This window comes from Grus americana, chromosome 14 (genome assembly GCF_028858705.1).
Source record: "Grus americana isolate bGruAme1 chromosome 14, bGruAme1.mat, whole genome shotgun sequence".
Lineage (NCBI taxonomy): Eukaryota > Metazoa > Chordata > Aves > Gruiformes > Gruidae > Grus > Grus americana.
The window spans coordinates 12,496,380-12,520,328 of record NC_072865.1 but is presented as its reverse complement, the minus strand read 5'-3'; the positions used below and the strand labels follow the sequence as shown (position 1 = coordinate 12,520,328).

Sequence of the window (23,949 nt, the reverse complement as noted above, 5' to 3'; positions counted from 1 at the left end):
GGTAAAGGTGAACAATTGCATTAGTGGGAAGGAAAAAGGTAATGTCTCATCATCTTGAACTGAGACAGCAGCCTCAGAAATACCAGCTGTAACTGCTCTGTCCTTGGGATCCATGCCAACGACCTACATCAGACCTCAGCACACGCTCCCACCTGCCAGTCTCTCCTCATTCTCCATTCTTTCTTTTCCATCTCTTTCCCATCGACCTTGTCTCCAAGATTTTGCTGGACATGCCATTGCCCCATGGAGCAGGACAATCACCTGGCAGTCAGGCAGCTCAGCCCCTGCCTCTGCTCCTGGCACCGACTGTGTCGTGGGCTTGGGGAGGGGGCTGAGAGCCCATGGCGTTTGGAGGGATGGTGTGGGGTGTGCAGAGACGACATTTTCACAAGGCTTTGATTTAGATGCTGGGGAGACACCCTGAGGGAAGAGAAGGGGAAGATCAGCATCCTGAGCTACATTTATCTCATCAGTGGAAGTCTGTATCTCAATAATTAGAAGTAAATAAGCATCAGTGTTCTCTGGCAGCAGGAAAAAAAATGAGAGCACATGGTAGGGGAAACAGCTGCTCAATGTATTTATCTATTTATATGAATTCTTTATTCTCTGCCATTCCTCCAGAGCTCATGTACTTTCAGGTACATCTGTTGGTAGCTCCCCTTTCCCCTCCCCTTCTTTCAGTAATGGCCTGTATCTTCCCTTAGCCTTGTCATTCCTCCTGTCCTTAAAAGATGATCCCTTCATATGTTTTATAATCCTTCCTAGTTATAGCTCATTTTGCGTCTTGCCCTGTCTGACATTGTCTCTACTCACTCATTTTCCTTTTCCATCTTCTTCCTTAGCAAATGACCTAAATTTCTATTTTTTTGTATGATTCCTTCATCTTGAAATTCAGTCACTGAAGAACTGGTGAGTCAGTCACTGAGGAGATGGCCAGGCTGGTCTTTTAAGTCAGCTTGTTTGCTGGGATGAAACACATCTGAGCACAGTCCATCCTTGGGTTTTGATCTTATTTAGGAAGCATCCATTTCCAGTTCTGGATCTCTGATCTCTCCACCACGAAAATGGGACAAAGGACTTTTTCCATTTGTGACAGTACCTAGCCTACCTTTAACCTCCGCCCTGCCTTCACTGCCTGCTTTTCCTTCCAACTTCCATCTTCACTTACACTTTCTGGAACTCTTTTGTTTGTTGTGATTTCCTTTACCACCTGATACAGCTTGGTAAGCCTTGATATAGCCACACTCTTCCTCCTCTCCAAGGCACAGGTTTTGGTGAGCAGTTCTTTTTTCCTTTCCTTCTGTCTCCGTGCCTCCCCTGCCATCCTTTGTAACTGTGACTATCCTTTCAATTAAGTCTGAAGCCTTCCCTACAATTTTTTCCCCTCTTTCTTGTGTGCAAATTCCCAGTTGCTTTTATATACTCAACTTTAAAATATTCCATACTTTCCCTGCAATTAAGTTCTCTGGCTCCTTGTCCCAGCTGGCTTCCCCATGCGTTCGGTTCCCTGCACTGACCTCTTCGAAAGGGCGAGCCTTCGTGCTAGGGCAGCTTCTGCCTGGTCCTCTCTGCGCTGGCAATTCAGGCTGTGAGCCTTGAGGAAAAGCCACGTTACATTCTCCATCCCAGCAGGGAGGATGTAAGAACATACTTGGTGACTCTGAACACTGTGTACGTCGCTGAAATCACTTACTGGATGAGGTGAGGCAAAGGCAGAAACTGCAAACATTTCACATTTGCTCTAGAAAATATATAGCAGGCAGCTTAAGAAACTCACAATAGAACTTTATGTGACCTTGAGCTGGCTAAGGCTGCGCTGCTGTCCGAATACAAGGTCACTACTGCTAACTGCTGAAACTGTTTGTTTTTAAATGCCTCTTCAAGGGTTGTTCTTTATTGCTACTATAAACCCACTTAACTGTTTAGCTCCATTCTGGGCAAGGCTGGGTTGGACAGATGGCATTAGCCTGAACAACACAAGTGTAGACAGGATGTCGCCTGCCAGTAACATGGCACCCTTTGTTTTTAAGACAAGCAGAAAGCATGAAATCCAAATTTTTCATTTATGGCATAGTATGTGAGCAATGTAACATCCATCTATGCAACAGCCATTGCGTGCCAGTTAGAAACAGAGCAGTGGAAACCCAGGCTCCAGGTACAAGGAGAATGCAGTAGTGGGCTGCTTCAGTTTTCTGTCCTAGAGTAGAAAAAAAATCATGAAATTGTCTGGATCCCTGATTGCTACCCAGGCATTTTGCAGTGGGTGAGTGTAGTGAATTCACGTCTCTGCTGCTGTGTCAATGCATCGCTTTTGCTTAACAGAACGAGCTGGCATCTCCAGTTTTCTTTGGAACAGAGCTAACTGCACAGCACAAGGAGTTTTGATTTGTTTTAAGGCTTGTAAACACACTTTTGACTGTTTGGCTCCTGGAAACCTTTCAAGTAGCATCCCACATGTCTTTGCTTCATAAATGGACCAGCCTGGCTTAGTACCTGGCTGCACCCCACTGTTCCACAGTTGCTTAGGTCACACGCAACTTTAAAAAAAAAAAAAAAAAAAAAAGGGCAAGTGAGCCAGGTAATGGTGCCAGGTATCTAAGAGAGATGCTCTTCCTTCCCTTCAGATTTGGGACTTTACAGTCTTTTCGGATGGCTGCTGGTTCAGTTCCACTTGGAAATGAATTTTCAAGCTGTAGACATCTGCAAAACATCACCATTTTTAAAGGGAAAAACAAAGAAAAGGAGACAAGCCCAGAATTGGTCCCACTGCTGAGATATGGCAACACACAACAAAAGTGCCTGAGGACAAAAAAGCTGAACAGAACCTCTCCAATGGTTTCTTGGAAAGCAATTATTCACATTTCTGCAAGAGATAACACCAGAGAATGTGGAAGCAGTATACTAGGTCATCCCAGAAAATAAAAGTTTTTGCAGCCTCCTGTTATTTTGCAGGGCAGTTTATGTGAACGTGCAGGGATCGCAGCAGAGCATGCAAGGCGGAGATAAAGTTCTCCCCAGACATAAACACCGTGAGGCCAAACGTGTCGCTCGCCCTGTGCCTGCACGTGGTAATGCAGTCATGCCACTCTGAAATTTGAAAGGGACCAAAGAACCTACAAATAAGTAACGATAAAGAGCATCTATTTAAGCTACTGCTCGCTCCCAGCAATGAGCCATACAGACAGACGTGCAAGGAATGGTTTTTAGTGCATTTAAAAAGGTGCGAGATGGAGCACACGTCCTTGGAAAGAGTCTCAGTGCAGAGGTACTAGATCTAAAAGGATGTGGAAGAGCATCTTTGGCCGCAGAGGTCATAAACCACACGCCAACCGATCAGCTATGGAGGACAGCACACGCTGGGTCCACCCTGCTAATGTCCTGCTACAAGTCCTTCCCCAGCACCAACACCCCCTCGTAGAAGATGGGAACAAAGAGCACCTCCAAGCACATCAGCTAGAGGATTTGGGGAGTATTCCCAATTTATGTAAGGAGAGTGAAAATAATTCCTTGCCAACTTTTGCTGCACTTTGTTGCTGTTTTCATGTTTTTCCCTGCATGACAAATGTCCAGCGCTTATGACCCTTTTCCAAATTATCGAGCTAGTAACTGAAAATGCTATAATGGCTCTGTAAACAGACCAAGTTGATTACAGATTAATACAGTGGAATAAAACCAGGGAGAGACATTTCTATTTCATACTGAATTGTCACTCAGCCCAGGCCATTTGGCATCATTTCAGGCTTGACCTGTGCGTGTTGTCTATGAGCCCTTCACGGCACTGAGGTCACGCTGGTGGGACGCTGCTCCCCCCAGAGCTGTTGGCTGGCGCACAGGGTCACCCTATTTGCAGGTACCACAACTCTCCCCCCACCGCAGCACAGCAGGCTCCGTGTCGGGCAGAGCTCTGCGGCTGGCTCCGGAGCTCTCCCAGCAGCCATCCCACTCCGGCTCATTGTGCACCGGGGCACTGGAGAGGGATCCTACAGAGGTCACATCTCAATGTCACAGGACAGAAAGACGCTCCAGCAGAAGCCCACAAACCACAGCACATCTCTAACTACCTGCCATATGACAAGACAGGATCTACTATGAGATTTTAAACAGAAGCAGCTTTTTCACACAACACAAAGGGTGGGACGGACTGCTGCAGGGTGTGGTGGGAGTCAACAGGTTCAAGAAAAGGGTTAGGAAGCTTCACGGAGAAATGTTATTTGAAGAAAGAAAAGTCGAAGTTTCTAGCCTGCTGCTTACCAGGTGCTGGGAGGGGTCTGCATGGGCTGGACCCCTGGGACACCTTTCCCAAGCAGCATCCACCAGGCCGTGACCCAGGAGACGGGGCTGGAGGAGTCTCAGTCAGTACAGGAGCATGTATGGCGAGAACTAGTTGTCTGCGGGTAAGGTGGAGCCTTGGATAGCATGGGTAAAGGGTGCTGCTGACTGAAGCCCATTATCTCCGCTCTGTATCGGCAGGAATCAGAGTTACTCGGCTGAAGGCAATGGCTGTCCTACGCTTTTCAGGAGAGCAGAAAGCTCCTGCTGGCATTCTCCGTAATGGAGTGCTCCTACCACTCTGTTGGCACCAACACAAAAATTACAGCATGTGCACCAAGGTCTCCTAAGGTAAAAGGCATCCTCAGGTAAAAGCTGAGCCATGCTGGATCGAGAAAATCTTTTATGCAACCCAAGGACATTTATGCAGAGATAACGCTCGTAGTAACTGCCCAGAACTGCAGCCAGAGCTGCTCCACGTTTGCTCTGACTCTTACTGGCCATGACCTGACCAAGTCACGTCACTTGTTACGTCAAGTAACACTGAAATACATTGCGGCAATTTCGTAAGGCTGAATGTGTAATACCACGTGCTGGAACTACACATATTGTAACATCCAGGCAGCACCGAACCTGACCAAATCTGTCACTTCTTGCCTCTTAGGAATACGGACCTGGCCCACAGGAGGGTGCTGCTCACCGGCACATCACCACCACCACGTTGCTTGTTACTTACTATTATTCACATCACAAACTGCAGCCGGGTCGCACAGAGCACCGAAGTCAGGAGGAGGTGAAAGCCTTCTGCTGGCCACGTATCATCAGCCGATGCCCTGGATTATGTTGGCAGGAGACTTCCGTGCGTGCCTACATGTGTACCACGGAGTGCAGGAGAACAGCGCACACAGCTGTGTGTACACTGCGTTCTACCACTGGGACTGGGCACAACTGGCAGGAGAAACAGGGACTGGGGACTCACTGCTCAGACCTGCGTGGCTCTTCTGTTTAGAATTTATAGCTGCAGCATCTTCTAAGGTATCGAGTATACGTCCGACAACAGAAAAAACATAAATATAATTTTTTAATGGTGATAAAGAAATCCCAAAGATTTTACCATATTTGACAGAAAATTCTTGTGCTAACAAATCTTCTACAATAACAATAAGGCACATTAGCACTTAAAAATGACAATTGATACAGATCTAACAGACAGAGACAGCGTAGAGCAGAGTCAACAACAGGCAGAGGATATATCCCACAGCTGATCCTAGGACATAACAAGACGATTGACAAAACACAACTCTCATCACAAACGTTTGGTCGGTGAGCTCAGCACTCAACGAGGAGCTGCTGGCAACACATCTCTGCCCACGCTGGGCGCAAGGCAAGGTCTGTGTTAGCAAACACCCATCCAGCACGGACTTACACCACGGAGCAAGTCGCTTCCCCAGCACCTTGGATTCCACCACCAAACTGGGGGGAACCTTATACCTTATTTTTACTGCACGGATAAGTCACAGTAAAAAGTAAGGTAATCTTTTATGCATACTATACAACTCTTCCACATTTTAGACAAATAAATAATTTTGTAAACTGGTTAGGTCAGCCAACTGATGGGATCTCTTCGATTCCTTAGGTCCTGTTTGGTTAAACTGACTCTCCAACTTGAAAAAGCTACTCCAGGCAAAATTTGTCCTTTTGTTTATTCTGCAAAACATTGTATCACAAATATCTAAAATTATTCTGAATTTAAAATAATTCAAGAACTATATCCCAGAACATACCAAGGTACCAGAGATGATGGACAGGGACTCAAGAGGCTGATGAACTCAAAGCATCGTGTGCTTACCAGAAAGAGTGAGGCTTTACCTCTCTTTAATCATGGTTCATTTTTATTTCAAATATACATAAAATATACTTCCTCAAGTAAAAAATTAGACATAAAAATTTTGGACCCAAATTCAGCAAAATGTTTTCACTTCCTATCTTCCTGTGGAGTCCTGAGATCATTTGGGAGCTGGAATAACAGCTAAGTGCTTTCAGAGCTGGCGAGAGCTGGAATTCAAATATTTTTGGCAGTAAAGTTACTCAATGGAGACTTGAATCTCGATCCAATGCTGTAGTATTTTGTGTATTTGCACATTAGAGAACAGCAATATGCTTTAGCTTATACAATCTCTAGAAAATAAAATATAAAGGTACTAATTACACTATGAACTAAATATTTATATATAAAAAATATTTGCCATTTTACCTAACCAGAGGCCTCACTTTTAGCATTGTAATGACCTCAAAAGAAAAAGTAAGACTCAGAATTATTCCAACTTCAGGTAGAATTTGACTGAAATAGTAAAGATCAGGTAGTTTTTCACAAGTGCAAGTAATTCTTGGGACTTAACAAGGTCATTCACAGTGCAAAGTCTGCACTAAAGACGTTGCTCCTTTCATCTATGCCAGCATAGTAGAAGTGCAAAGCCCTTCTAGTGTGGACAGTTACATCAATATTGAAGTTGCACAACAACATCCTACATTGAGACTCAGCAAAGCAAAATAAGCTACAAAAAGCACCTTGCATGGCATTAGCAGCAGATGACTGCTATCTGTGTCACAGCTTCACTAGCTTAGCTATGTTGGTAAAAAAAAATTTAAAAAAATGTAAATCACCTCAATCATTTAATCACCTTTCCAAAGCATGTGAAAAAAAACCACGAGAAGATAATGCCCTGAAACAAACTATTTGTCTGAAGAGTTTCACCCTCAACTCAAAGAGTTTCCTCTTCTTTCAGTTCGTTTGATCTTCTTCTAGACCAGCAGCCTCCTACAGCCCAGCCGTGCTCCTCACTGCGCTGGGCACACAGGGAGGTCAAGGTCAGCGCTGAGCCTGCCTGCGTGACCTGCTGCAGGGCCAGCACGGGTGTTCCTGCACCGTTTCTGGAATGGAGACACGTGGGTGATGTGACTTCAACCTGCTTAAAGGCTCTTAGCACCAGCAGCACTGGAGATGATTGCAAGTGGGGAACAGCAACTTAGCACAGCCCTTGGGTGAAAGATTCAGGGAACTGGACCCAAGGAGATGCACGACGTTGCTGATCTTCTCAAGGGAGGACTGGCCACAGAAAGACTGGACCCCACCGGGTAAGATCTAGATTTAGGACCTGGCACAGGCAGAGTTCGCGGCCAACCTCAGCACAAGGCTGTGGGAGCAGCTGGGTCTCAACCGCCTTAAAACTCCGGTGCAGCAGCCAGGATGCTTTCCTGCCTGCAATACCTCACCTCTGCACTTCAGTCCCCTCAGCAGTGGATTTTAACGTCTCCTGGCACAAGCCAGCTGAAGCAAGCGGAGACAAAGGAATTGCTGTGTTTTTTCCCTAGAGAGAGTACTTTTCCATTCATCACTGCAGCACGACAGGGAAGGAGCACCGCAGTCATGGAAGATCTGCTGCTCTGGCTGGGAGAGCCACACATGGACTTAGATTAAAATCAGATAAAAATAAATAAGCATGAAAACAGAAATCTCTCATATATGCAGTTTGGGACAGCGACTCATGCAGCACCACTGAGCAGGAACTAGGTCCCACGGTATTATTACAGTCATCACGGAGAAAGACACGTGGCTGCATAACACAGTGTCACAGTAGCCTCATAATAAAGATGCCTCCAGGTTAATTAATCGTTCCTGGGCAGCACGATTACTCCTGCAGCTACACAAAGCCTCGCACAGGGACATGCACACTGGTGCTCCCCTGCCAGCTGCCCACAGCCCCCCTTCTCCCAGCCCCAGCACCCAAAGGACTGGTGGGGTTTTGGGGTTGCTTTACACTCTCTGTTCAGGAGCTCTAGCCTCATCAAAAGATCTGGCGTGAAAATTGAGTAGCAGGTCACATGTAATAGCAACATACACAAAGGCAACGATTCTTCTATTTACAGTCAATCGTACTCAATGTCTTACAGCAAAACACAGGAAGAAGTGTCAGAGGGTGGAGGGGTGGATCTCGCAGTGAACTGGAGAGGAGCAGATGGAGCTGCAATGGCTTACAAGAAAATCAGGATCACCAAATTGCCCAAGACTAAGGGTTGGCAATGTCAGTATAAATCCAAAAATAAGCACCACGTGGCCCTCTGCACCACAGTGCACCACCTCTCCCTGTTTTATGAAGTGGACTGAAAATTGTTTCCATGTCAAAACATTCACACAAGTGAAACATTTATTAGTGCAATTGCCACGTTAGGAGGAACTGACACTACTATCTATAGCAGCAATAAACGTAAAAAAAGAGCCTGACATTTAACGGGAGACTACTTAAGGCATTTCCAGGAGTCTTTAGTATAGCTGAGACTGTGAGTGTTAATTTCCATAATGCCATGTTATTGTCATTAATGAATGTGCTAATGATCAGTCTAAATGAAGAATTAAGAGATAATTGCTGATTAGTACCTTTGGGAACGGAGATCAACTGATTCATACCATCTTCCCGTCTGGCCCTGGGTTCTGAAGGTTGCACCTGGGATGAATGCCCCTGTTCTGGACAGATGCGTATTCCCAAAAACAATCATTCTGAGACTCCCTCTTCCTATAGATTACAAGTTAAGCTGTTAGGCAGGGACAAGAGAAGGGAGAGAAGGAGGTGGGTACAGCAGATTTCCCCTCATAAAATCTGGTACATGTATCTCACCGTTCATTTAAAACAGTAGAAGGCAGAAGAGCCCTTTCCAGGACAGAAATAGGCACATCACAAAAGCCTAACCAGATATATATATAGCTGCTGCGTCCATCATACAGCAGCAAAAGATGTGTATATACACATAGATATCTGCATACACACATATACATATATATGTGTATGGAGATATATGAAATTCCTTTATAAAACAAATTCTTTAGGGCAACAGTTTTCAATCAGTGGTCCTGATTCCTAAAGGTGAAATTGGATTACTTCTAAAGGGTCCATAAATATATTCAAGCAAAGCGTGCGCTTCTTGCCAGTAGGCTGAAATCAGATTCTTGTCTCTGTTAAAAAATGATTCTAGGCCTAAAAGAAGAATGGCTGAAAACCCACTGTTTTACGGAATTCCAGCCATGATAAGCTCTAATCTTCGGTTAATTTCAAAGGATTCTCCATTATACTGAACCCTCTGGCAAACGGCATTTATGTCTGTTCCCTTTTAACCAGGGCTGTGTGCGTTAATATAGACTCATTAATACTATGACCTCTGTACGTTATCTTAAATAAGAACATTAAAAGTTGTTCTTTCGGTTGGCTGGCTGCTTTTACGATTGTACTTTAATACAGTTTCTTGTGTTTTGCTTGAAATGGAATTTGGAGGCTATATTGCACAAACAGCACTGAGGCCAAATATGATGTGTTCCAGCTAAACATAAATCACTGAAGTATATCTTTTAGCTGTAATCTAAATTAATTCTTTGAAAATAAATTTATGGCTGTTTTATTATGTTTTTATGTAAACAAATACCCAGGAGCTACAAATACGCATCCTGCTAGCTGTGGGAAGCACGTACTTCTTGGAAGTAACATTGCTATTCCTCCCTTCCTGGCACGGGTAGAAATGGATTTGAAAAAAACATTGTTTAATAAATAATTCCTGTTTTGCCCTTCTCAGTTAGAATTCGGCTACACAAAGCAATCATGGTCACAGATCAAAAAATCTCCACCTGCGCAGCATGGAAAGAGGAGAGAGAGAGAGGAGTTGTGAGTATAGAGAGGAAAGAATCACCCAGAGCAATTTCTACTTTACTTCCACCCCACTTGTGGCTGACCTGCCTTAGAGGAAGCCTCCTGGCCGGCTGCTCATTCCTCCTCTCCTCTCGGCTGCCTGTGCCTGCGGGGCAAAGGGGTGAATACGAGTAGCTGGGGGTAGGCAGGAACATTGGCAATAACAAGGCACACTGCTTATTGTTTGCCGTGCCATAATTTTTCATCAGGGCTTTGAGAAGAGGGTGCTGCTTCTAGCACTGTTCTGCTCTCTTGAAAAATATTAGTTAAAATCAGCATTTAAAAATGGTATCGAGGCTTTTGTTCATAGTTTTAGTGATGCTTGCACTGCCGCCTGCTGAACGCACGTGCGTAGGTCTGCGCTGCTCCCCTGCCACCAGGCACCCCGCGGTGACAAGCCTTCCCACGCTGGCACCCAGCTGCGGGAGCTGCTGCCCGTGCGCCCGCTTGCTCTCAACACCGACCCAGGGGCTCTGAATGGGAACCCAAGGCAACAGGTATGGTGAGGAATTAAACGTCATTTCCATCCTGTACCCACCCCCTACGTACACGTTAACCCCACTCACTGCTTTTAGGCTAATCCATTCTGGTAATACCAATTCAGTAATTGTAAGTATCCAAACTGCATAAGGGATTCTTAACCCAGAAGAAAAAAGTTCATGCAAGAGGTTACTGCAGAAAAGAAAAAAATTAGCAATGGCTATGTACGATTCATCCTTGTATAAGCATACCTTAAGGCTGAGAAAGAAAAATATTTGTGCTTTTTGAATACTGCAGAAGCTTTAGCATTTTCCCTCTGATACTTGGAGACCTGTTTCCTTAACAATGCCAGTTCTAGAACACATAATGCACAGATCTCAGTCACGTGCTCCTTTTCAATATATGCTACAGCCACCCCCTGTCTCCCCCAGGGTGCTGCTATGATGTCCTAAAACATGTAGTGAGTTCAGTTAACATCTAAAGGTTGCCAGGTCCTGGGACTCATCTTTCTGCTATCTAGTTCCTTCTCTCGAGGTCCCAGCTCCTAGAGTGAAGTCATACATGACATTTCAGCTTTCATAGAAAGAAGGAAACAGTTACTGCTCCTAGCTCAGGGGAAAAAAAAAAAATCCTATACTCAAAATATATTTTTATTTAAAAAATATTTCATGATTCATATTGCATTTATTCCTTCTTTGACTCCTGATTCATTATTTTTGAATGATGAAGGATGAGAATATTGTCTGTATACAACACTTTTTCCCTTTTAAAAGCTGTGAAGAACCTGCAATTCAGACTATAAACTCCCCTGGGAGAAACCACCATCTTCCAAGGATGTACTGTGTGCTATGTATAGCTGGTACTCAGTAAAACCTGTTAATCTCTCAATTCTGCCTTCATAATTGTATTCTATTGTGGTAAGAAAAGAGAAACTCTTCCTACTCGGTGCTTGCATTTTAGCATGACAAACAGGTGCTCTTCACCATTCTGCACAATTTAAAAATCAAAGTACAAAGCTTTATTTACACTAACATGGTGAAGTAACGTTCAGCAGAAGAATTCTCTGTGGCTCCTTTTCTAAGGGCTGTATTTCTTGGTCTGTCCATCCCCATCACAAAGTCCATGACAGAGCATGTGTAAATGGTTTATGGTCAATAAAACCTGCATTCACACATGAAGTCTGTATGAAATGGAGTAATTTGGACAGATGCTGGATAATTTATTTGGCCCTTCTCATTTTAGTGCCTGTGATTCTGTCTGCCTGGCACGTAAAACTGGCTTTAAGGATCATTTTCTGTTGAAACTCAAGAATTAGAGATTTTTCCATATCCAACGACCACAATTCTAAAGGGTTCCTAAATATTAGGAAAACAAATGACTGACCATAACCACGAATCAGACTTCTAAACAGTCACCTCTGAATAAAAATAATTCCAAAAAAATTCAAGCTAGAGAGGCAAATTTTCCTGGCATGTAAAGGCCTGTGTAGAAACGAGAGAACCACGTCCCCACTGCCTGGCTGCAGCAGGCTCACAGGAGACAATGACAAAGCCTCTGGAGGCGATAGGTGGTTAGAAGCTATTCTCTAAGACCTTTTCAGGCATATTTCCATTTTATTTATCTATCTGTCTCAAATTCAGGGAGGTTACAAAATCACCAATCAATCACTCCACAGTAAAGATCAAAGCAAACAGTCCCTGTCAGTCATTCCTTCGAAAATGTAAGGGTGTGGTGATATGGAAAAGCAATGCCAGAACGAGGGACAAGAAATGAGCTGCCTCTCATTATTCGGCTGGACAGGATACCCAGACTACTGCAAAATCCCATCCCATCCATAAAGACAGGGTTGCAATAAAGACTTCAATGCTGATGATCAAAACTCAGAAAGGAACTGAGCCACGGAAAATTTAAGAGAGAAAGAAAGGAGATGAATAACCATATGAAAAGTCTTAGATTCACAGATCAGCCATAATCAAGTTAAGGATTGCCTTCATTCAGTATCACCTATTGAATCACTATACCCGGCAGGCAAATTTAAAGCATCAAAATAGACTGCCTAATAACCAGTGCATTAACATCAACCCTGCCTCTTTTTATCTGAGGGCATACGTATTGCATAGACATACAGACCCACAGCCATTTTTTCCCAGGCTTTGTTCCAGTTTGCTGCCTTCCCACAGCTAGTTCTCAGAAGTGCTGGTCCCGCTGTGCCCCTGTGCGCCCAACGCAAAGTCCACAGCCTGGTGCACACTGTGGAAGAGAAGGTGGTCCTCCCCCTCTTTGAAGAATTCTCCTCGGATCAGGGAACTCCTCACCGAAGGATTACACTGGGCCAGCAGCACCTGGACATCTATCTCCCTGTAGTCCTTGCAGACCTCTTTGAGCGTACGTATTCCTGCCGTGTCCAGAAACTGTACTGCACAACAGTCAATCACTATTGTGTGAAACTCTAGAGGTTCAGAGACAAAATCCATGGAGATGCTGGTCTGGTTGCCGCCAGAATCCACCTCTTTCTCCCTAAGCATTCTTTTTGCTGCCTTTTTCTTTGCTGCCTTCACCCAGACGGGGTTGACCCCAGTTTGCTTGTACAGGGTGGATTTAAAGCACTCTTTGTTGATGTAGTAGAGGGGTGCTTCAAAACGGAACACCACAACTCCTGGCTTGGTTTGCAAGTTCTTGTAAGCAGACAGGGATTCATACGTCTCAGACTCTGCTACCCAGCCAAGCAGCGGTGCCTCTGGTCTCTGAGTTCGGAAGATGACACAGAGCATAGAGAAGCAAACACCAACCAAAAGACCAATCTCGGTACTGATGAGTGCTGAGGCTGCCATAGTAACCAGCCAGATCACTGTGTCCACTCTGCTCAAATGCCACATTTTTGGCAGGTCCTTGAACTTCCGCAGGGCTCCTCTGAGGTTTACAATGGTTATGACAGCAAGGACACATTTCTGAAGGGAATAAAATAAAGGTGCAATCACAAGGAGGACTAATAGGATTACCAAACTAGTCACCATGCCAGACATTTGTGTCCTACAGCCTGTGGACTCTTTGACAAGAGTCTTGGCAAGAGCTGCGCTTGTTGTGAAGCAATGGAAGAAAGAGGGAATGATGTTGCAGAAGCCGATGGCATACATTTCCTGGTTGGCCTTCACGGAGTAACCATGCTTCTTGGCAAACATCTCTGAGAGGGAGACAGTGATGGCAAAGCCTATAATAGCTATGGGGATAGCATCCAAAGCCACATTAGGGATCAGGTTCCAGTCTGGAGGGCGAGGTGGCAGAAACCCAGTTGGGATGTGTCCAGCAACACTCGAGCCATAAGTCTCTCTCAGCTTCCCAAAGTGAGATGCCAAAGTAGCTGCCACAATCACGACTAGTTCAACTGGTATTGGAGCCTTGAGCCTGGATTTGAAATGTTCATTAAGCTCTTTGGTTGGGATAAGTACAAGAAAGCACAAGAAGCTGGTGATGAGATCGCAGATGTTGGTTTTGTGTATGTTTCTGAAGATGTTTGTCCACGTGACTATGAGGGAGCCGATGCCACTGCTCCGTGGAATGTCTAGGCCCAGGAGATACTTGGCTTGTGAGGTCAGGATGGTAAAGGAGGCACCCGTGACAAATCCACTCAGCAATGAATCGGAGAGGTACACTGAGACAAAGCCCACTTGAAAGAAACCCATGGCAACCTGGAAGGAATCAACCACACAACAGATTAGGACGCAGATCTCACAGATGTCATCACTGCAGGGCTCTGGAGGGAGGTGGGATAGAAACAAACCCACTGTGCATGGCCCTAGAGGACGAGGCATGATCTGAGCAGGGAGAAGAGTCTCCAGCATTCAGCCACTCCTGGTCCACTGCACTTAAACAAAATGCATTTCTAACAGAGCAGGCTTTTTTTGGGGGGGTCTCCATACTCTGAACTCGTGTTTGTCATTGCTTATTGGTTCAGCTGTAACTCCTAGTTGCCCCAGCACGCAAAGAAACCCAGGGAAAAAAGCATTTGAAATACTGGCTACTTTTGCCATTTCCCTCTCAAATTCTTAGAATCTCTGTGAACTTTGCAGGGATCCAAAACCTTTTTGGTTGTCTTTGTCTTACACTTGAGCTCACAACCTGCAATAAAAATACAGCTTGTGGCATGACAGCTGTCCTTTGCACTGCATAGTTTGGTGCATCTGACTCAGAAAGTATATGAGCTGCAAACTCTTGTGATGCAGACTATATAAATAGAGATGAATTTTTAAAGTGCCTTGTCATTCATTTTCATTAATGCTAGCTAAACATTCAAATCCTTGGTGCTCTCTCATGGGAATGACTGGTTTTATGGATACCTACCGTACACATGCGTCTTTGCACCTGGTAAATGTCCCTTCCTCCCCATCAACCTTCGTGCCAAACGGAGCATGGACCTTCTCACAGCAGTTTGCTGGAAACCTTTTCATTCCCTGCACTGGCTAACAGGGCTGTCTACACTGCTATCTGAAGAATGCAGGCTAGAACTTACAGGTATTAAAGTTTAAGTAGTGTCAATTTGATATACCCTATTAGGTAGGTGAGGCAAAATAAAGGCGGCTAGGATCATGGCTGGAAACTTTGTAAGAACCGCAAAGCATTACTGAAGAGAAGGCAGGTTTGGGACCTGGACTGACTGGACATCGGCTCAGAGCCGAGCTCTAAAAAGGCACCCTCACAGCCTTGATAATTAAGTTAATTCAAGGTTTCTCCAAATGTTAAACATTAGCAATAACTGTCTTACCTAGTTATGCTGTAGGCAACTGGTGTGAGCAGGCTTGCTTCTTGCAATTTGATTGTAAAGTTTCTAATACAAAGAATATGTGATTTTGGTTGGAGCTTCCAAAAAAAGAATATTTGAGGGTGTGAGGACCTATTGGTTAGCAGGCAAAGAGACAACAAGTAGAACGTGTCTAACATTCAGAGGGACTTAAGACAAAGTAATCCAACTTCTTCATATAAAGAAACTTAATTGTACTTGCAAAGAATACTAAGCGCAATTCACAACTCCAAAACAGCATCCATCCTACAGTGATGAAACACAAAATCCACTGTACCTCAGTAGTCCCAGAATATTTCTGAAATTACTCAACACTAACTTGCAGTACAAGCAAGTCCCAGGTTGTGTCTAAACCCAGTGTTTTAGAGTATCACAGGTATGCTTCCTTTTCCATTCCTCTGTAGTTGATTAGCTATCACCCTGGAGGTCACTGTAAGAACAAATGAATGTGAACTCACAAACTGAAATACCACAGCTCTGCAGTACTGTTAAAACTAAATCCCTTCTGGTTAATGCATGACACTCTAAAAACAAAGACATCTGCTTTAATTTCAGCAAGCAGTGAATTCTAGGAAGTAAGTAGACACAGAGTGGTAAAATATTGTTAATACATTTTAATATGGTAATAATTAAAAGTTTTATTTCAAATATATTTTATCATCTCAGTATTATCCTTTTCATACAATGGTATTGTTTTGGCTTTGAATGGGCAAACAGCAAAGTTTTAAAAGCACAGTGACAAATAAAAAGAAACTGGAGATACTTTTACTGTCCGGATTATTTTTTTGATAAAAGAAAAGGCAAACGACTGACATCTGAAATTAAAAGCTAAGACACCACATTGTGGCCCAATGAAATGGAGCTCTAAGCTATAAGCCAGCAAAAAAAGAGAAAAAAAGCTTCAGGCCACAGCAAGGAAGGTGGTGAGCAGACTGTGTAAGAGCAGCAGGTGGGTATGTACAGGTCTGTACAGTCTCCAGAGTAGCAATGCCAGCAGAAAATGCTATTAAAAAAAAGGAGGGGATACAGAGGAGTTTCTTGCACCACAGTAACTGAAGACCTCCAGTCCTCCCTGTGTCCACTTCCCTGGAATGCAGATTGAGGACACGTACAAGCCCAGCAGGCTGTTCATGTAGACAATCACCTAAAGAAGAATTAAAACTATTTCCACGTAATACCTGTTTGTCCACCTTCTCTTACCTGATAAACTCCAGCTATGAAGGTCATGGTGGCTCCCACTGTAATTGCATAGCAGCTTTTATCACAGAGCAGCTTCTGCGATGTCTGATTCACAGGCGAAAGGGTGGCGTTTACATACACTGCTGTATCTGTGAGGACACTGGGCACAGCTGGCTCTATGTCATAACCAGCTCTCTGTATTTCACGATCTACCACTTGTCCCACCATCAGGCAAATCACACCAAAGATGCCAACTGAGATGTGGCGGGAGGTTCCAAATATGAAATAAATAATGCTAGCAAAAAAAGATGTATAAAGGCCATAAATAGGCTCCTGTCCAGCCAAGAGAGAATAGGCAATTGACTGTGGAACTAGTAAGACCCCCACAATCACACCAGACATTATGTCTCCCAGTAGGTAGTCTCTTAGTTTGTATTTAGGAAGCCACTGCAAGACAGGAAAGAAGCTAAAAACACATTCTTTAACTTTGGCTGGAGTGCAGCTGCAAGTTTTCTTTGCTTGCTTAACCACCAGAGACTTCATGCTCCTCTTCTTCTCTTGGGGTTCCAAGAACATTCGGTGATGGAAACTGCGTTTAGCATCGTCGTCTCCTGGCATTTCAGTCACTGAACAGACATTGCTGAATTCTGCCATTGCTGCCACCTCAAGGACTCCCTAAAAACACAAAAAAAGACCGTTTTCATTAAACCATAAATGAATATGCTGTGTGAGACTTTTTAATGGAGTTAATACAGTACATATGAAAAGCAAAGGCTAAAAAAGTCTTAGTTAAACTCAGAGAAAGCAATTTCCAAGCCAACTTGGAAAGAGCCTCCCCATTACATCCCTGTTAAGCAAGGAATCACCTTCCCTAGGAGGGAAGCCAATATCCCATAGAATAAACCCGCTGCTGGCAATGTTGTGAAATGGAAAAGAATGCAGCAACACTGTCTCTCCGGGAGGCTTCCTTGATAAAATCGCTATCTGCAGTCTGTTTCACTGCACATAGACACAAGGTTTATTGTAGTCCAACAGTCACTTCAATTCAGTTGCTGAAAATTAACTACAATTAGTGTATCTGTAACATTGCACAGCTTGGTTTATTTATTTTTTTTTAAAAGAAGTGATTACATCTGCCAAATACTGTAAAGATTTGTTACCTACAAAGATGCAATCTTTTCACAGTGGCTTTATTTCAGCCAGTGACACATTGCAAGGAATGCTCTTCACACTTTTTAAAAGCTGATTTTCAAGTAAATTACATCTAACCAAAACAATACACACAAGTGGAAAACACATTAGCGGGCACAATGTAAGGTAGGCAGAAGCCTTCTGCCAGAACACATGCTCTAGTACAGGCTGCCTACAAACAGTACAACCAGGTGGTTGTATCAAAGCACGTTTACTACTGGAAACACATTGTCTGAATGTGAAAGAGCGAAGACTTGACACAACAAGCCCTAATGAAATTTCGCAATATCAACAGTGATTGCCAGTGTTCATACAGCACTCCTGGTTTCCAGAAAACATCCAAAATCCTCCAGATGACTCTCTTTCAGCCACAATACCTGTACTAACAGTTGTTAAATTTCAGCAAGAATCCCATTCGCCTGGTGCTACAGTGGAGTCAAGGCCAGAGACAGCAGGAGAATCCTGAAAAGTCTAAGTCCCAGGCTTCCCCTCCAAACATGGCCTTGAAGTCCGGGAGCGCTAATAACGACATACCCCTTAGATGCTAATTACACTTTCTCTGAGCAGTGCAAACATCAACCAAACTAACGTTCTATGCAATGTTTACGACTGAATTAATTACCAAATGGGTATTGGAGCTAGCGGTGCTGAGGATGCCACCGAAGACTCAGTCTCAAAATTCGCTCACTTAATCACCATTTCACAAGTAGCTATAAAGCATTCTCTGCTACTATCGCTTCAGCGTGAGCATCAAAAACATGTGAGGGGAGAAGTGAGAGAAGTCAGTTTAAGTGCGGTGCTTGAACTACCCATTTCTCCTGCAGCCAGCCCATTACAAGGCACTGATCCTACAGCTAACAGAGAGGAAATGCCTTCTCTCAGACCTCGGTCTAGCTGGCTGGAGCCTACGGTTTCCATTCTTTCATTCCAGGTTAGATGCTGTCACATGGAGGTATCCGAAGAAGTGCCATGCATCAGCCCTATATAATGGTTTACACACAGCCGTGCCTCCAGCAGGCTGCTAGTTCCGAGAGAGATGAACTTCCTTCTGGCTAGAAGGACAATACCAACCCAACTATCTACTGTCTTAAAACAGCCTAAGCAAACGATCCTAACCATAGCAAAGGAACCCACATGAGAGTAGAAGCAGCTATAATACCTGATGTTTAGACTGGCTTCTCTTTCCAGATAAAAATATTTGGAGGTTTCTGGAACAGCCCTCCAATTGAACGCAACTCAACCCAAGTAATCCAAATCTTCCACCTTACACTGTAGCGTACTTCTCCCTAGAGCTACCAGGCTACAGCATGCAGAGGGCTATCTAAAGTCAACACGCAGGACAGATGCCAACAGATAGCCAACAGAAAACGCTGCATTTTATCTTCTGCTGCATGCTAGGACTCCCAAAAGGTGTTTTCATTTACTACAGACCCAGCCAGCGTCTCTCTGGCAGGTAAGCTCCTGCATCCTTTCAGATAATTGAACACAGCTTGCTCTTTGCTAGCCCGCCACTGGACTGCTACTGAAAAGGAGCTGTGTTTTGAACAGAGACCTCCCTGGCTCCAAAACTGTCTCAACGGCATCAGCAGGAAAGGATTTTCTGTGTACGATAGGGACTGTATGCCTTCCTGTTATGATATCATGACCAACACAACGCATGCTCTGTTACATGCTGGAGCAGACTGAACAGCATTGCCAGGTCTCAAGCTCTGCCCGATACTTTATTAATACCCACCTCTCATTCTTGACACCTACCACATATTTCTAGCAACACAGCAATGCTTTTCTCCAGCTCCTGCCCTGCTCCACATTCCCATACCTCCAACTCCGTGCCTAATTCATCTGAACCGCACATGGGGTCTGCAGGGTGGTCTGCAAACCAGAAAGATGAAAACAGCTCTAAGCACAACAACTAGGGAGAACGTGCCTCCCCGCGGCTGCTGTTCTGAGCATAGGCAGAGGAGCTGCTTAGGGAAAGTCACACTCCCAAAAAAAGGAAAAATGAAGCTTTAATGCACTGTTAGGTCAGGTGAGACCTAACAGGAAAATTCCACAGTTTCAACTCAAGTCCTATTTCTGGTATCTATGTCCTTCTTTTGGTCCTGGCCCTTATAACCTGGAGAACTGAGAGTTCTGGATCCAAGATGAGTCCACTCAGAACTCTAATAAATACATTTGAAAATTTAGCCCTTAAAATGTATGTATTTGTCTCTATATTCAATCTCGTTAGACAAGTCAATCACCTAGTACAATAGAAGGTAAGAAAAGAAAGCTCCAATTTTTCCTACCTGCCTTCTTAATTATTCTAAACTTCTATCTTACAGTCTCCTGGCCATGTAGAATTACTGTATCACATACCTATACACACTTTATAATAACAAACTTCCCTTGGCCAATGCCTTCCAATTCAGTATCTTTAATGTGTTTTAGAATAATTATAGGCTCCGAAGAGCCATATGAAGAATTAGGATCTTTACAGTCAGGAAAGTGCAATCACTGCAAGAAGTGACATACTCAAGATCATATAGTGATCACACTTGGAGGAGAACCCATCCCTACCTTCCAGATATCTAATCTCACCCACCTGTACAGTATTGCAAAGTCCGCTCAGGAATTATTTATAGCACTTACAAAAAATATCAACTACTACACAACGAGAATGAAGTGAATATAGCGTACAAAAGCATGTGTCTGCAGTACTCTGCATAAGCACATTCTGTAGTTGTATTTGCTCAAGCAGCTTCATTCATTTCACAAGTACAGAGTTACACATTAAAAAGCTTTTCACTCAAAGCTCAGCAAATCAATACTGTAAAATCTGAGGGAAAAATTCAGCCCAGACTACTTCATGTGTAGCAAATTACTTGAGGTTTTTTTCTGAGATTTTTAGTAAAGATTTTAGTAATGAAAATCCTTCCGATTCTCTTCTCCCTCATCTAGGACTTACAGACAGCTCAAACCTGGGAGTTTTTCTTAACGTGCCAGGGAACTCCAACATGAAACCCAGATAGTTCAGTTTAGTTTTGCGCAGTGCTGTAAAACATCTGCATAGTAGATGATACCTGGTTTTTTTTCAGTCATGTCTAGACAGTAGAGAAATGTTCTAAGTAAAAAGTTTTTTGGCTACTAAACTCTGAGCATATACTGGATCTTTGTGTTGACCTTCAGGACAGCTTTCTCTACGTGGCATGAAAAGGGCCTTTCATCACACAGTCACTGCCTCTCGCGATGTCAGGACACTAGGAAATGACACAATTTCCAACACTCTTTTCACCCTTAAAGTGTTGCTCTATACTATTTTTGTAACTGTTTAGCCCAAGCTTGCCTAGTAAAACTGGGTTTTGTTCTTAAAAAAAACCAACACCCTTTGGCTCAGTATACTGAAAGATACTCTGTATATTTAACTTTGAAAAGGAGCTACTGTGCTTTTTATTTTGAAAGCTGCTATTTATGTACGACTCATTTGTATGCCTAGAATTCACTGTTCTCAACTCCTTTTGGCCTGAGTAAGATCTTCAGAGGGTGCCCCATTGCCATAAAGCTTTACTTAAGATACAATAAAAAGACTACAACACAGAACTGAGGAAATTTCCAGTATCTCTATGTTATCAAGTGACTGCCATAAAATAAAGATATGGGGAGGCACTGCATTCTTGAGATCTAATGACTTTACAGACTATTTCTCGATCTCACCTGGGCCATTCTTACTGGTCCCATGACATGGCAGAGGTCAGCTAGCATCTGCCTAGCGTCTGTCTTTGGGGAAACACTACCTGCAGCACAAGGCCTTGCTGGCTCGGACTTCACTTCTCTGTTGCAGATCACAGTCACCTTAACAGTAAAAGAATAATGAATTGTGAAACTCACTCACCTGCTGAAATAACATACTACAAGCTTAAGCTTAAGACATGAGCACTTCAGAGGAAGCGAAATCAAAAGTGTTCTTTCTATAACATTGATCTCTGTTTTCCAGATTACTTTTCTAAATTTCATGTGCATGAGTTGTCACTGTATGTGATCACTACCCACCCTCAGGTACTCACCTGCTAGACATGAGAAGTTGCACGCACTTAAATGCACACACTTAAAAACTAATGCATAAACACATAACCTAAAGAGATATGAACAATTTTTTAAGAGATGCAAAGGAGAAGCAAGCAAATCAGAAATCCAAGTTCCACATGAACTGGAGTTGGGCTACTACCTCTGGGTCCTTGGAAAAATCTCACCCTAAGAGTATAAAAGGAAAGCATATCACAACATTTTGATAACTAAATTTTCATCCTCACTCTTGTTGGACAACAGGCTTTTTCCAAATAATTTCTTAACTGTTGTGGAGCAACAAGGAAATTCAATATTGCCATGATAACACTGAGATGGGCACTGGAACACCACTGCATGTACCTTGGAAGAAAATTCAGATTTTTGACAAAATCCTTAACATCCTCCAACAAAACATTCAGGCTACAAACATTTATTTCAACAAGAGACTTAAAAGCACACGAATACTGAAATCTTCCCAAGAACCATAAAACGACATACCACAATTACCCCGTTTAAGCAACACATTTGGGAACAGAGCTACCTTACTGTCAGCACATTAATCACCAGCCACTAAGTCAAGTGGGAAAACCTGCAATGCTGGACAATAGAATATTTCATGCAAGCAAGGTTTTATCTCTATCTACTTCAAACATCAGTTCTCCCGAGCGGCAGCAGCAATGAAGCCGCCCACCAGCCTCGCACAACCCCCAGCCTCTCTAGGGAAGGTTCGATGGAAGTCGGCAGCCCCGCTCACAGCCAGCCCTTCCAGGAAAGTTGGCTCACCTCCGAGAAAGCAGATGTACATCGAGTGTGAAGGTTACGCTGCCCTGCCCTGTCTGAAATGGATCCTTCTTGAAGATAATGTCTGCAGCCTCGCACAGCACTCCAGCTGTTGCCATCCGAACCAGATTTCTTACAGAGAGTTTGCTAAGCAGTATTTCCATTAAGTCATTTCTAGGTTAGGACCCTCCTCCCGCCCTTACCGTTAGCTAGCGAAGGTAAAACACTGAAGAGCTGTGTTCGGGCAGCAAGGCCGGACAGAGGAAGCACTGCCCCAAAGGCTTTCCTTGGGCAGCTGCCCGTGCACACTGCTGGCACCCCGGCACACTGCCAGCACCCCAGCACATTGCCAGCACCCTGGCCCCACAGCAGCGGTGGGGCTGCATGTGCGCAGCAGAGGGTTGTGCAAGAGACCCATCCGGCTCTGAACAGAAAGCCACGCACAGGGTTTGCGCTGGATAAGGGAGTGCTTAAAAATAGTTTTGAGGTTTTTTTTTTTTTTAAATTAAAATCTGCAAGAAGAACATACAGCATGAAGAAATCCACGCACTTTTTATACTCCTGAAGTTGCAGGGTTTTGCTGAGAGCTTGTATATCACTTTGGAAGCCAACCAACGTTTAAGTTTCCAGGACAGCGAAAGGGAAGTTACAACGCTTTTACTCCAACATTCAGTTTCACCCTCTCGATCTCTACATCACTTCCTTCCCACCCAGCCCCTCCGGCGGGCAGACACCCCCCTCGGCAGCGAGCACTCTCCTTCTGCCTCCCTTTCATTTCCCTCTTCGTATTTTGAGGCACGGTCTTGCGAGCAGCAGCCCCCCTTGGGGAGCCGAGGCAGGCCCACAGCAAGATCCCACTGCCAACTTGGCACCCACCGCCCTGCCTGTCCCTTCGCCCGCCTCCGAGGCCCGCCCGCTCCCCCACACGGCCCCGCAGCCGCCACGCCGGCCTCCCTCGCCTCACAGCCGCCCACTCACCGCGGGGCCGCCGGCGGCTCCGGGCAGACCTCGGGCGGGCGGGACCCACGACAGACCCGCCGCAGCGGCTCCTGGCGGCTCGGCAGCGCCGGCCCGGCCCGGCGCCTCCCCACGAAGGGCAGGAGCGGCGGGCAGGGGAGGGCAGAGCCGGCCCCGCCGCGCCCCTCAGCGCAGCGCGGAGCCCGCCCGTCGCCGCCCCGGGAGTGCCGGGCCGGGCCGCCCCAGCGGCCGCGGGGGGGGCAGAGCCGGCCGCGGGAGACAAGGCCTTGCCGGCCTGACCTACCGGACTGCCCATACCAACCCCCAGCCCTAACGCTTCAGATTTTACTTTCTAATTAATTCCAAGTGTGTTCTGAATTATGAGCAGCCTGAAAAAGCCTGGTGCAGGGAGTGACTCACTGATTCTGCTCCTTACCCTAGAAAAACAGCCACCCTGAAAGGAAAAACAAACCAGAGGAACTCCAGTGAAGAATTCACGTTTCTGTTAATTAAATTGCAAGC

General features: G+C 44.6%; 1 protein-coding gene across 6 annotated transcripts; it reads right to left on the bottom strand.

Annotated features, from left to right (window-relative positions):
* Positions 1–92: 92 nt before the first annotated feature.
* Positions 93–23,267, bottom strand: SLC26A2 (solute carrier family 26 member 2). Of its 6 annotated transcripts, none has more exons than XR_008579252.1 (4): positions 23,021–23,267; positions 16,477–17,130; positions 12,612–14,167; positions 93–420 (listed from the first exon to the last, which is right to left on the bottom strand). XR_008579252.1 is itself a non-coding variant. In XM_054841524.1 (3 exons), the coding sequence occupies exons 2-3, from the start codon at positions 17,107–17,109 to the stop codon at positions 12,662–12,664; spliced, it is 2,139 nt and encodes a 712-aa protein (XP_054697499.1). In that variant the 5' UTR covers positions 17,110–17,130; positions 23,021–23,266; the 3' UTR covers positions 5,244–12,661. The 6 variants fall into 6 exon arrangements, 4 of the variants coding, with proteins under 4 accessions (XP_054697499.1, XP_054697501.1, XP_054697500.1 ...); XR_008579253.1 differs by lacking the exon at positions 93–420 and adding an exon at positions 2,352–2,537; XM_054841524.1 differs by lacking the exon at positions 93–420 and having other exon boundaries at positions 5,244–14,167; positions 23,021–23,266.
* Between the last annotated feature and the right edge of the window lie 682 nt (positions 23,268–23,949).

Bases quoted from the DNA above. Each gene is read 5' to 3' on its own strand.
- SLC26A2 (XM_054841524.1), bottom strand. From the start codon at position 17,109: ATGGCAGAATTCAGCAATGTCTGTTCAGTGACTGAAATGCCAGGAGAC. The intron at 14,168-16,476 runs GTAAGAGAAGGT...GATTCCTTCCAG, and splicing joins TCATAGCTGGAGTTTATCAG to GTTGCCATGGGTTTCTTTCA.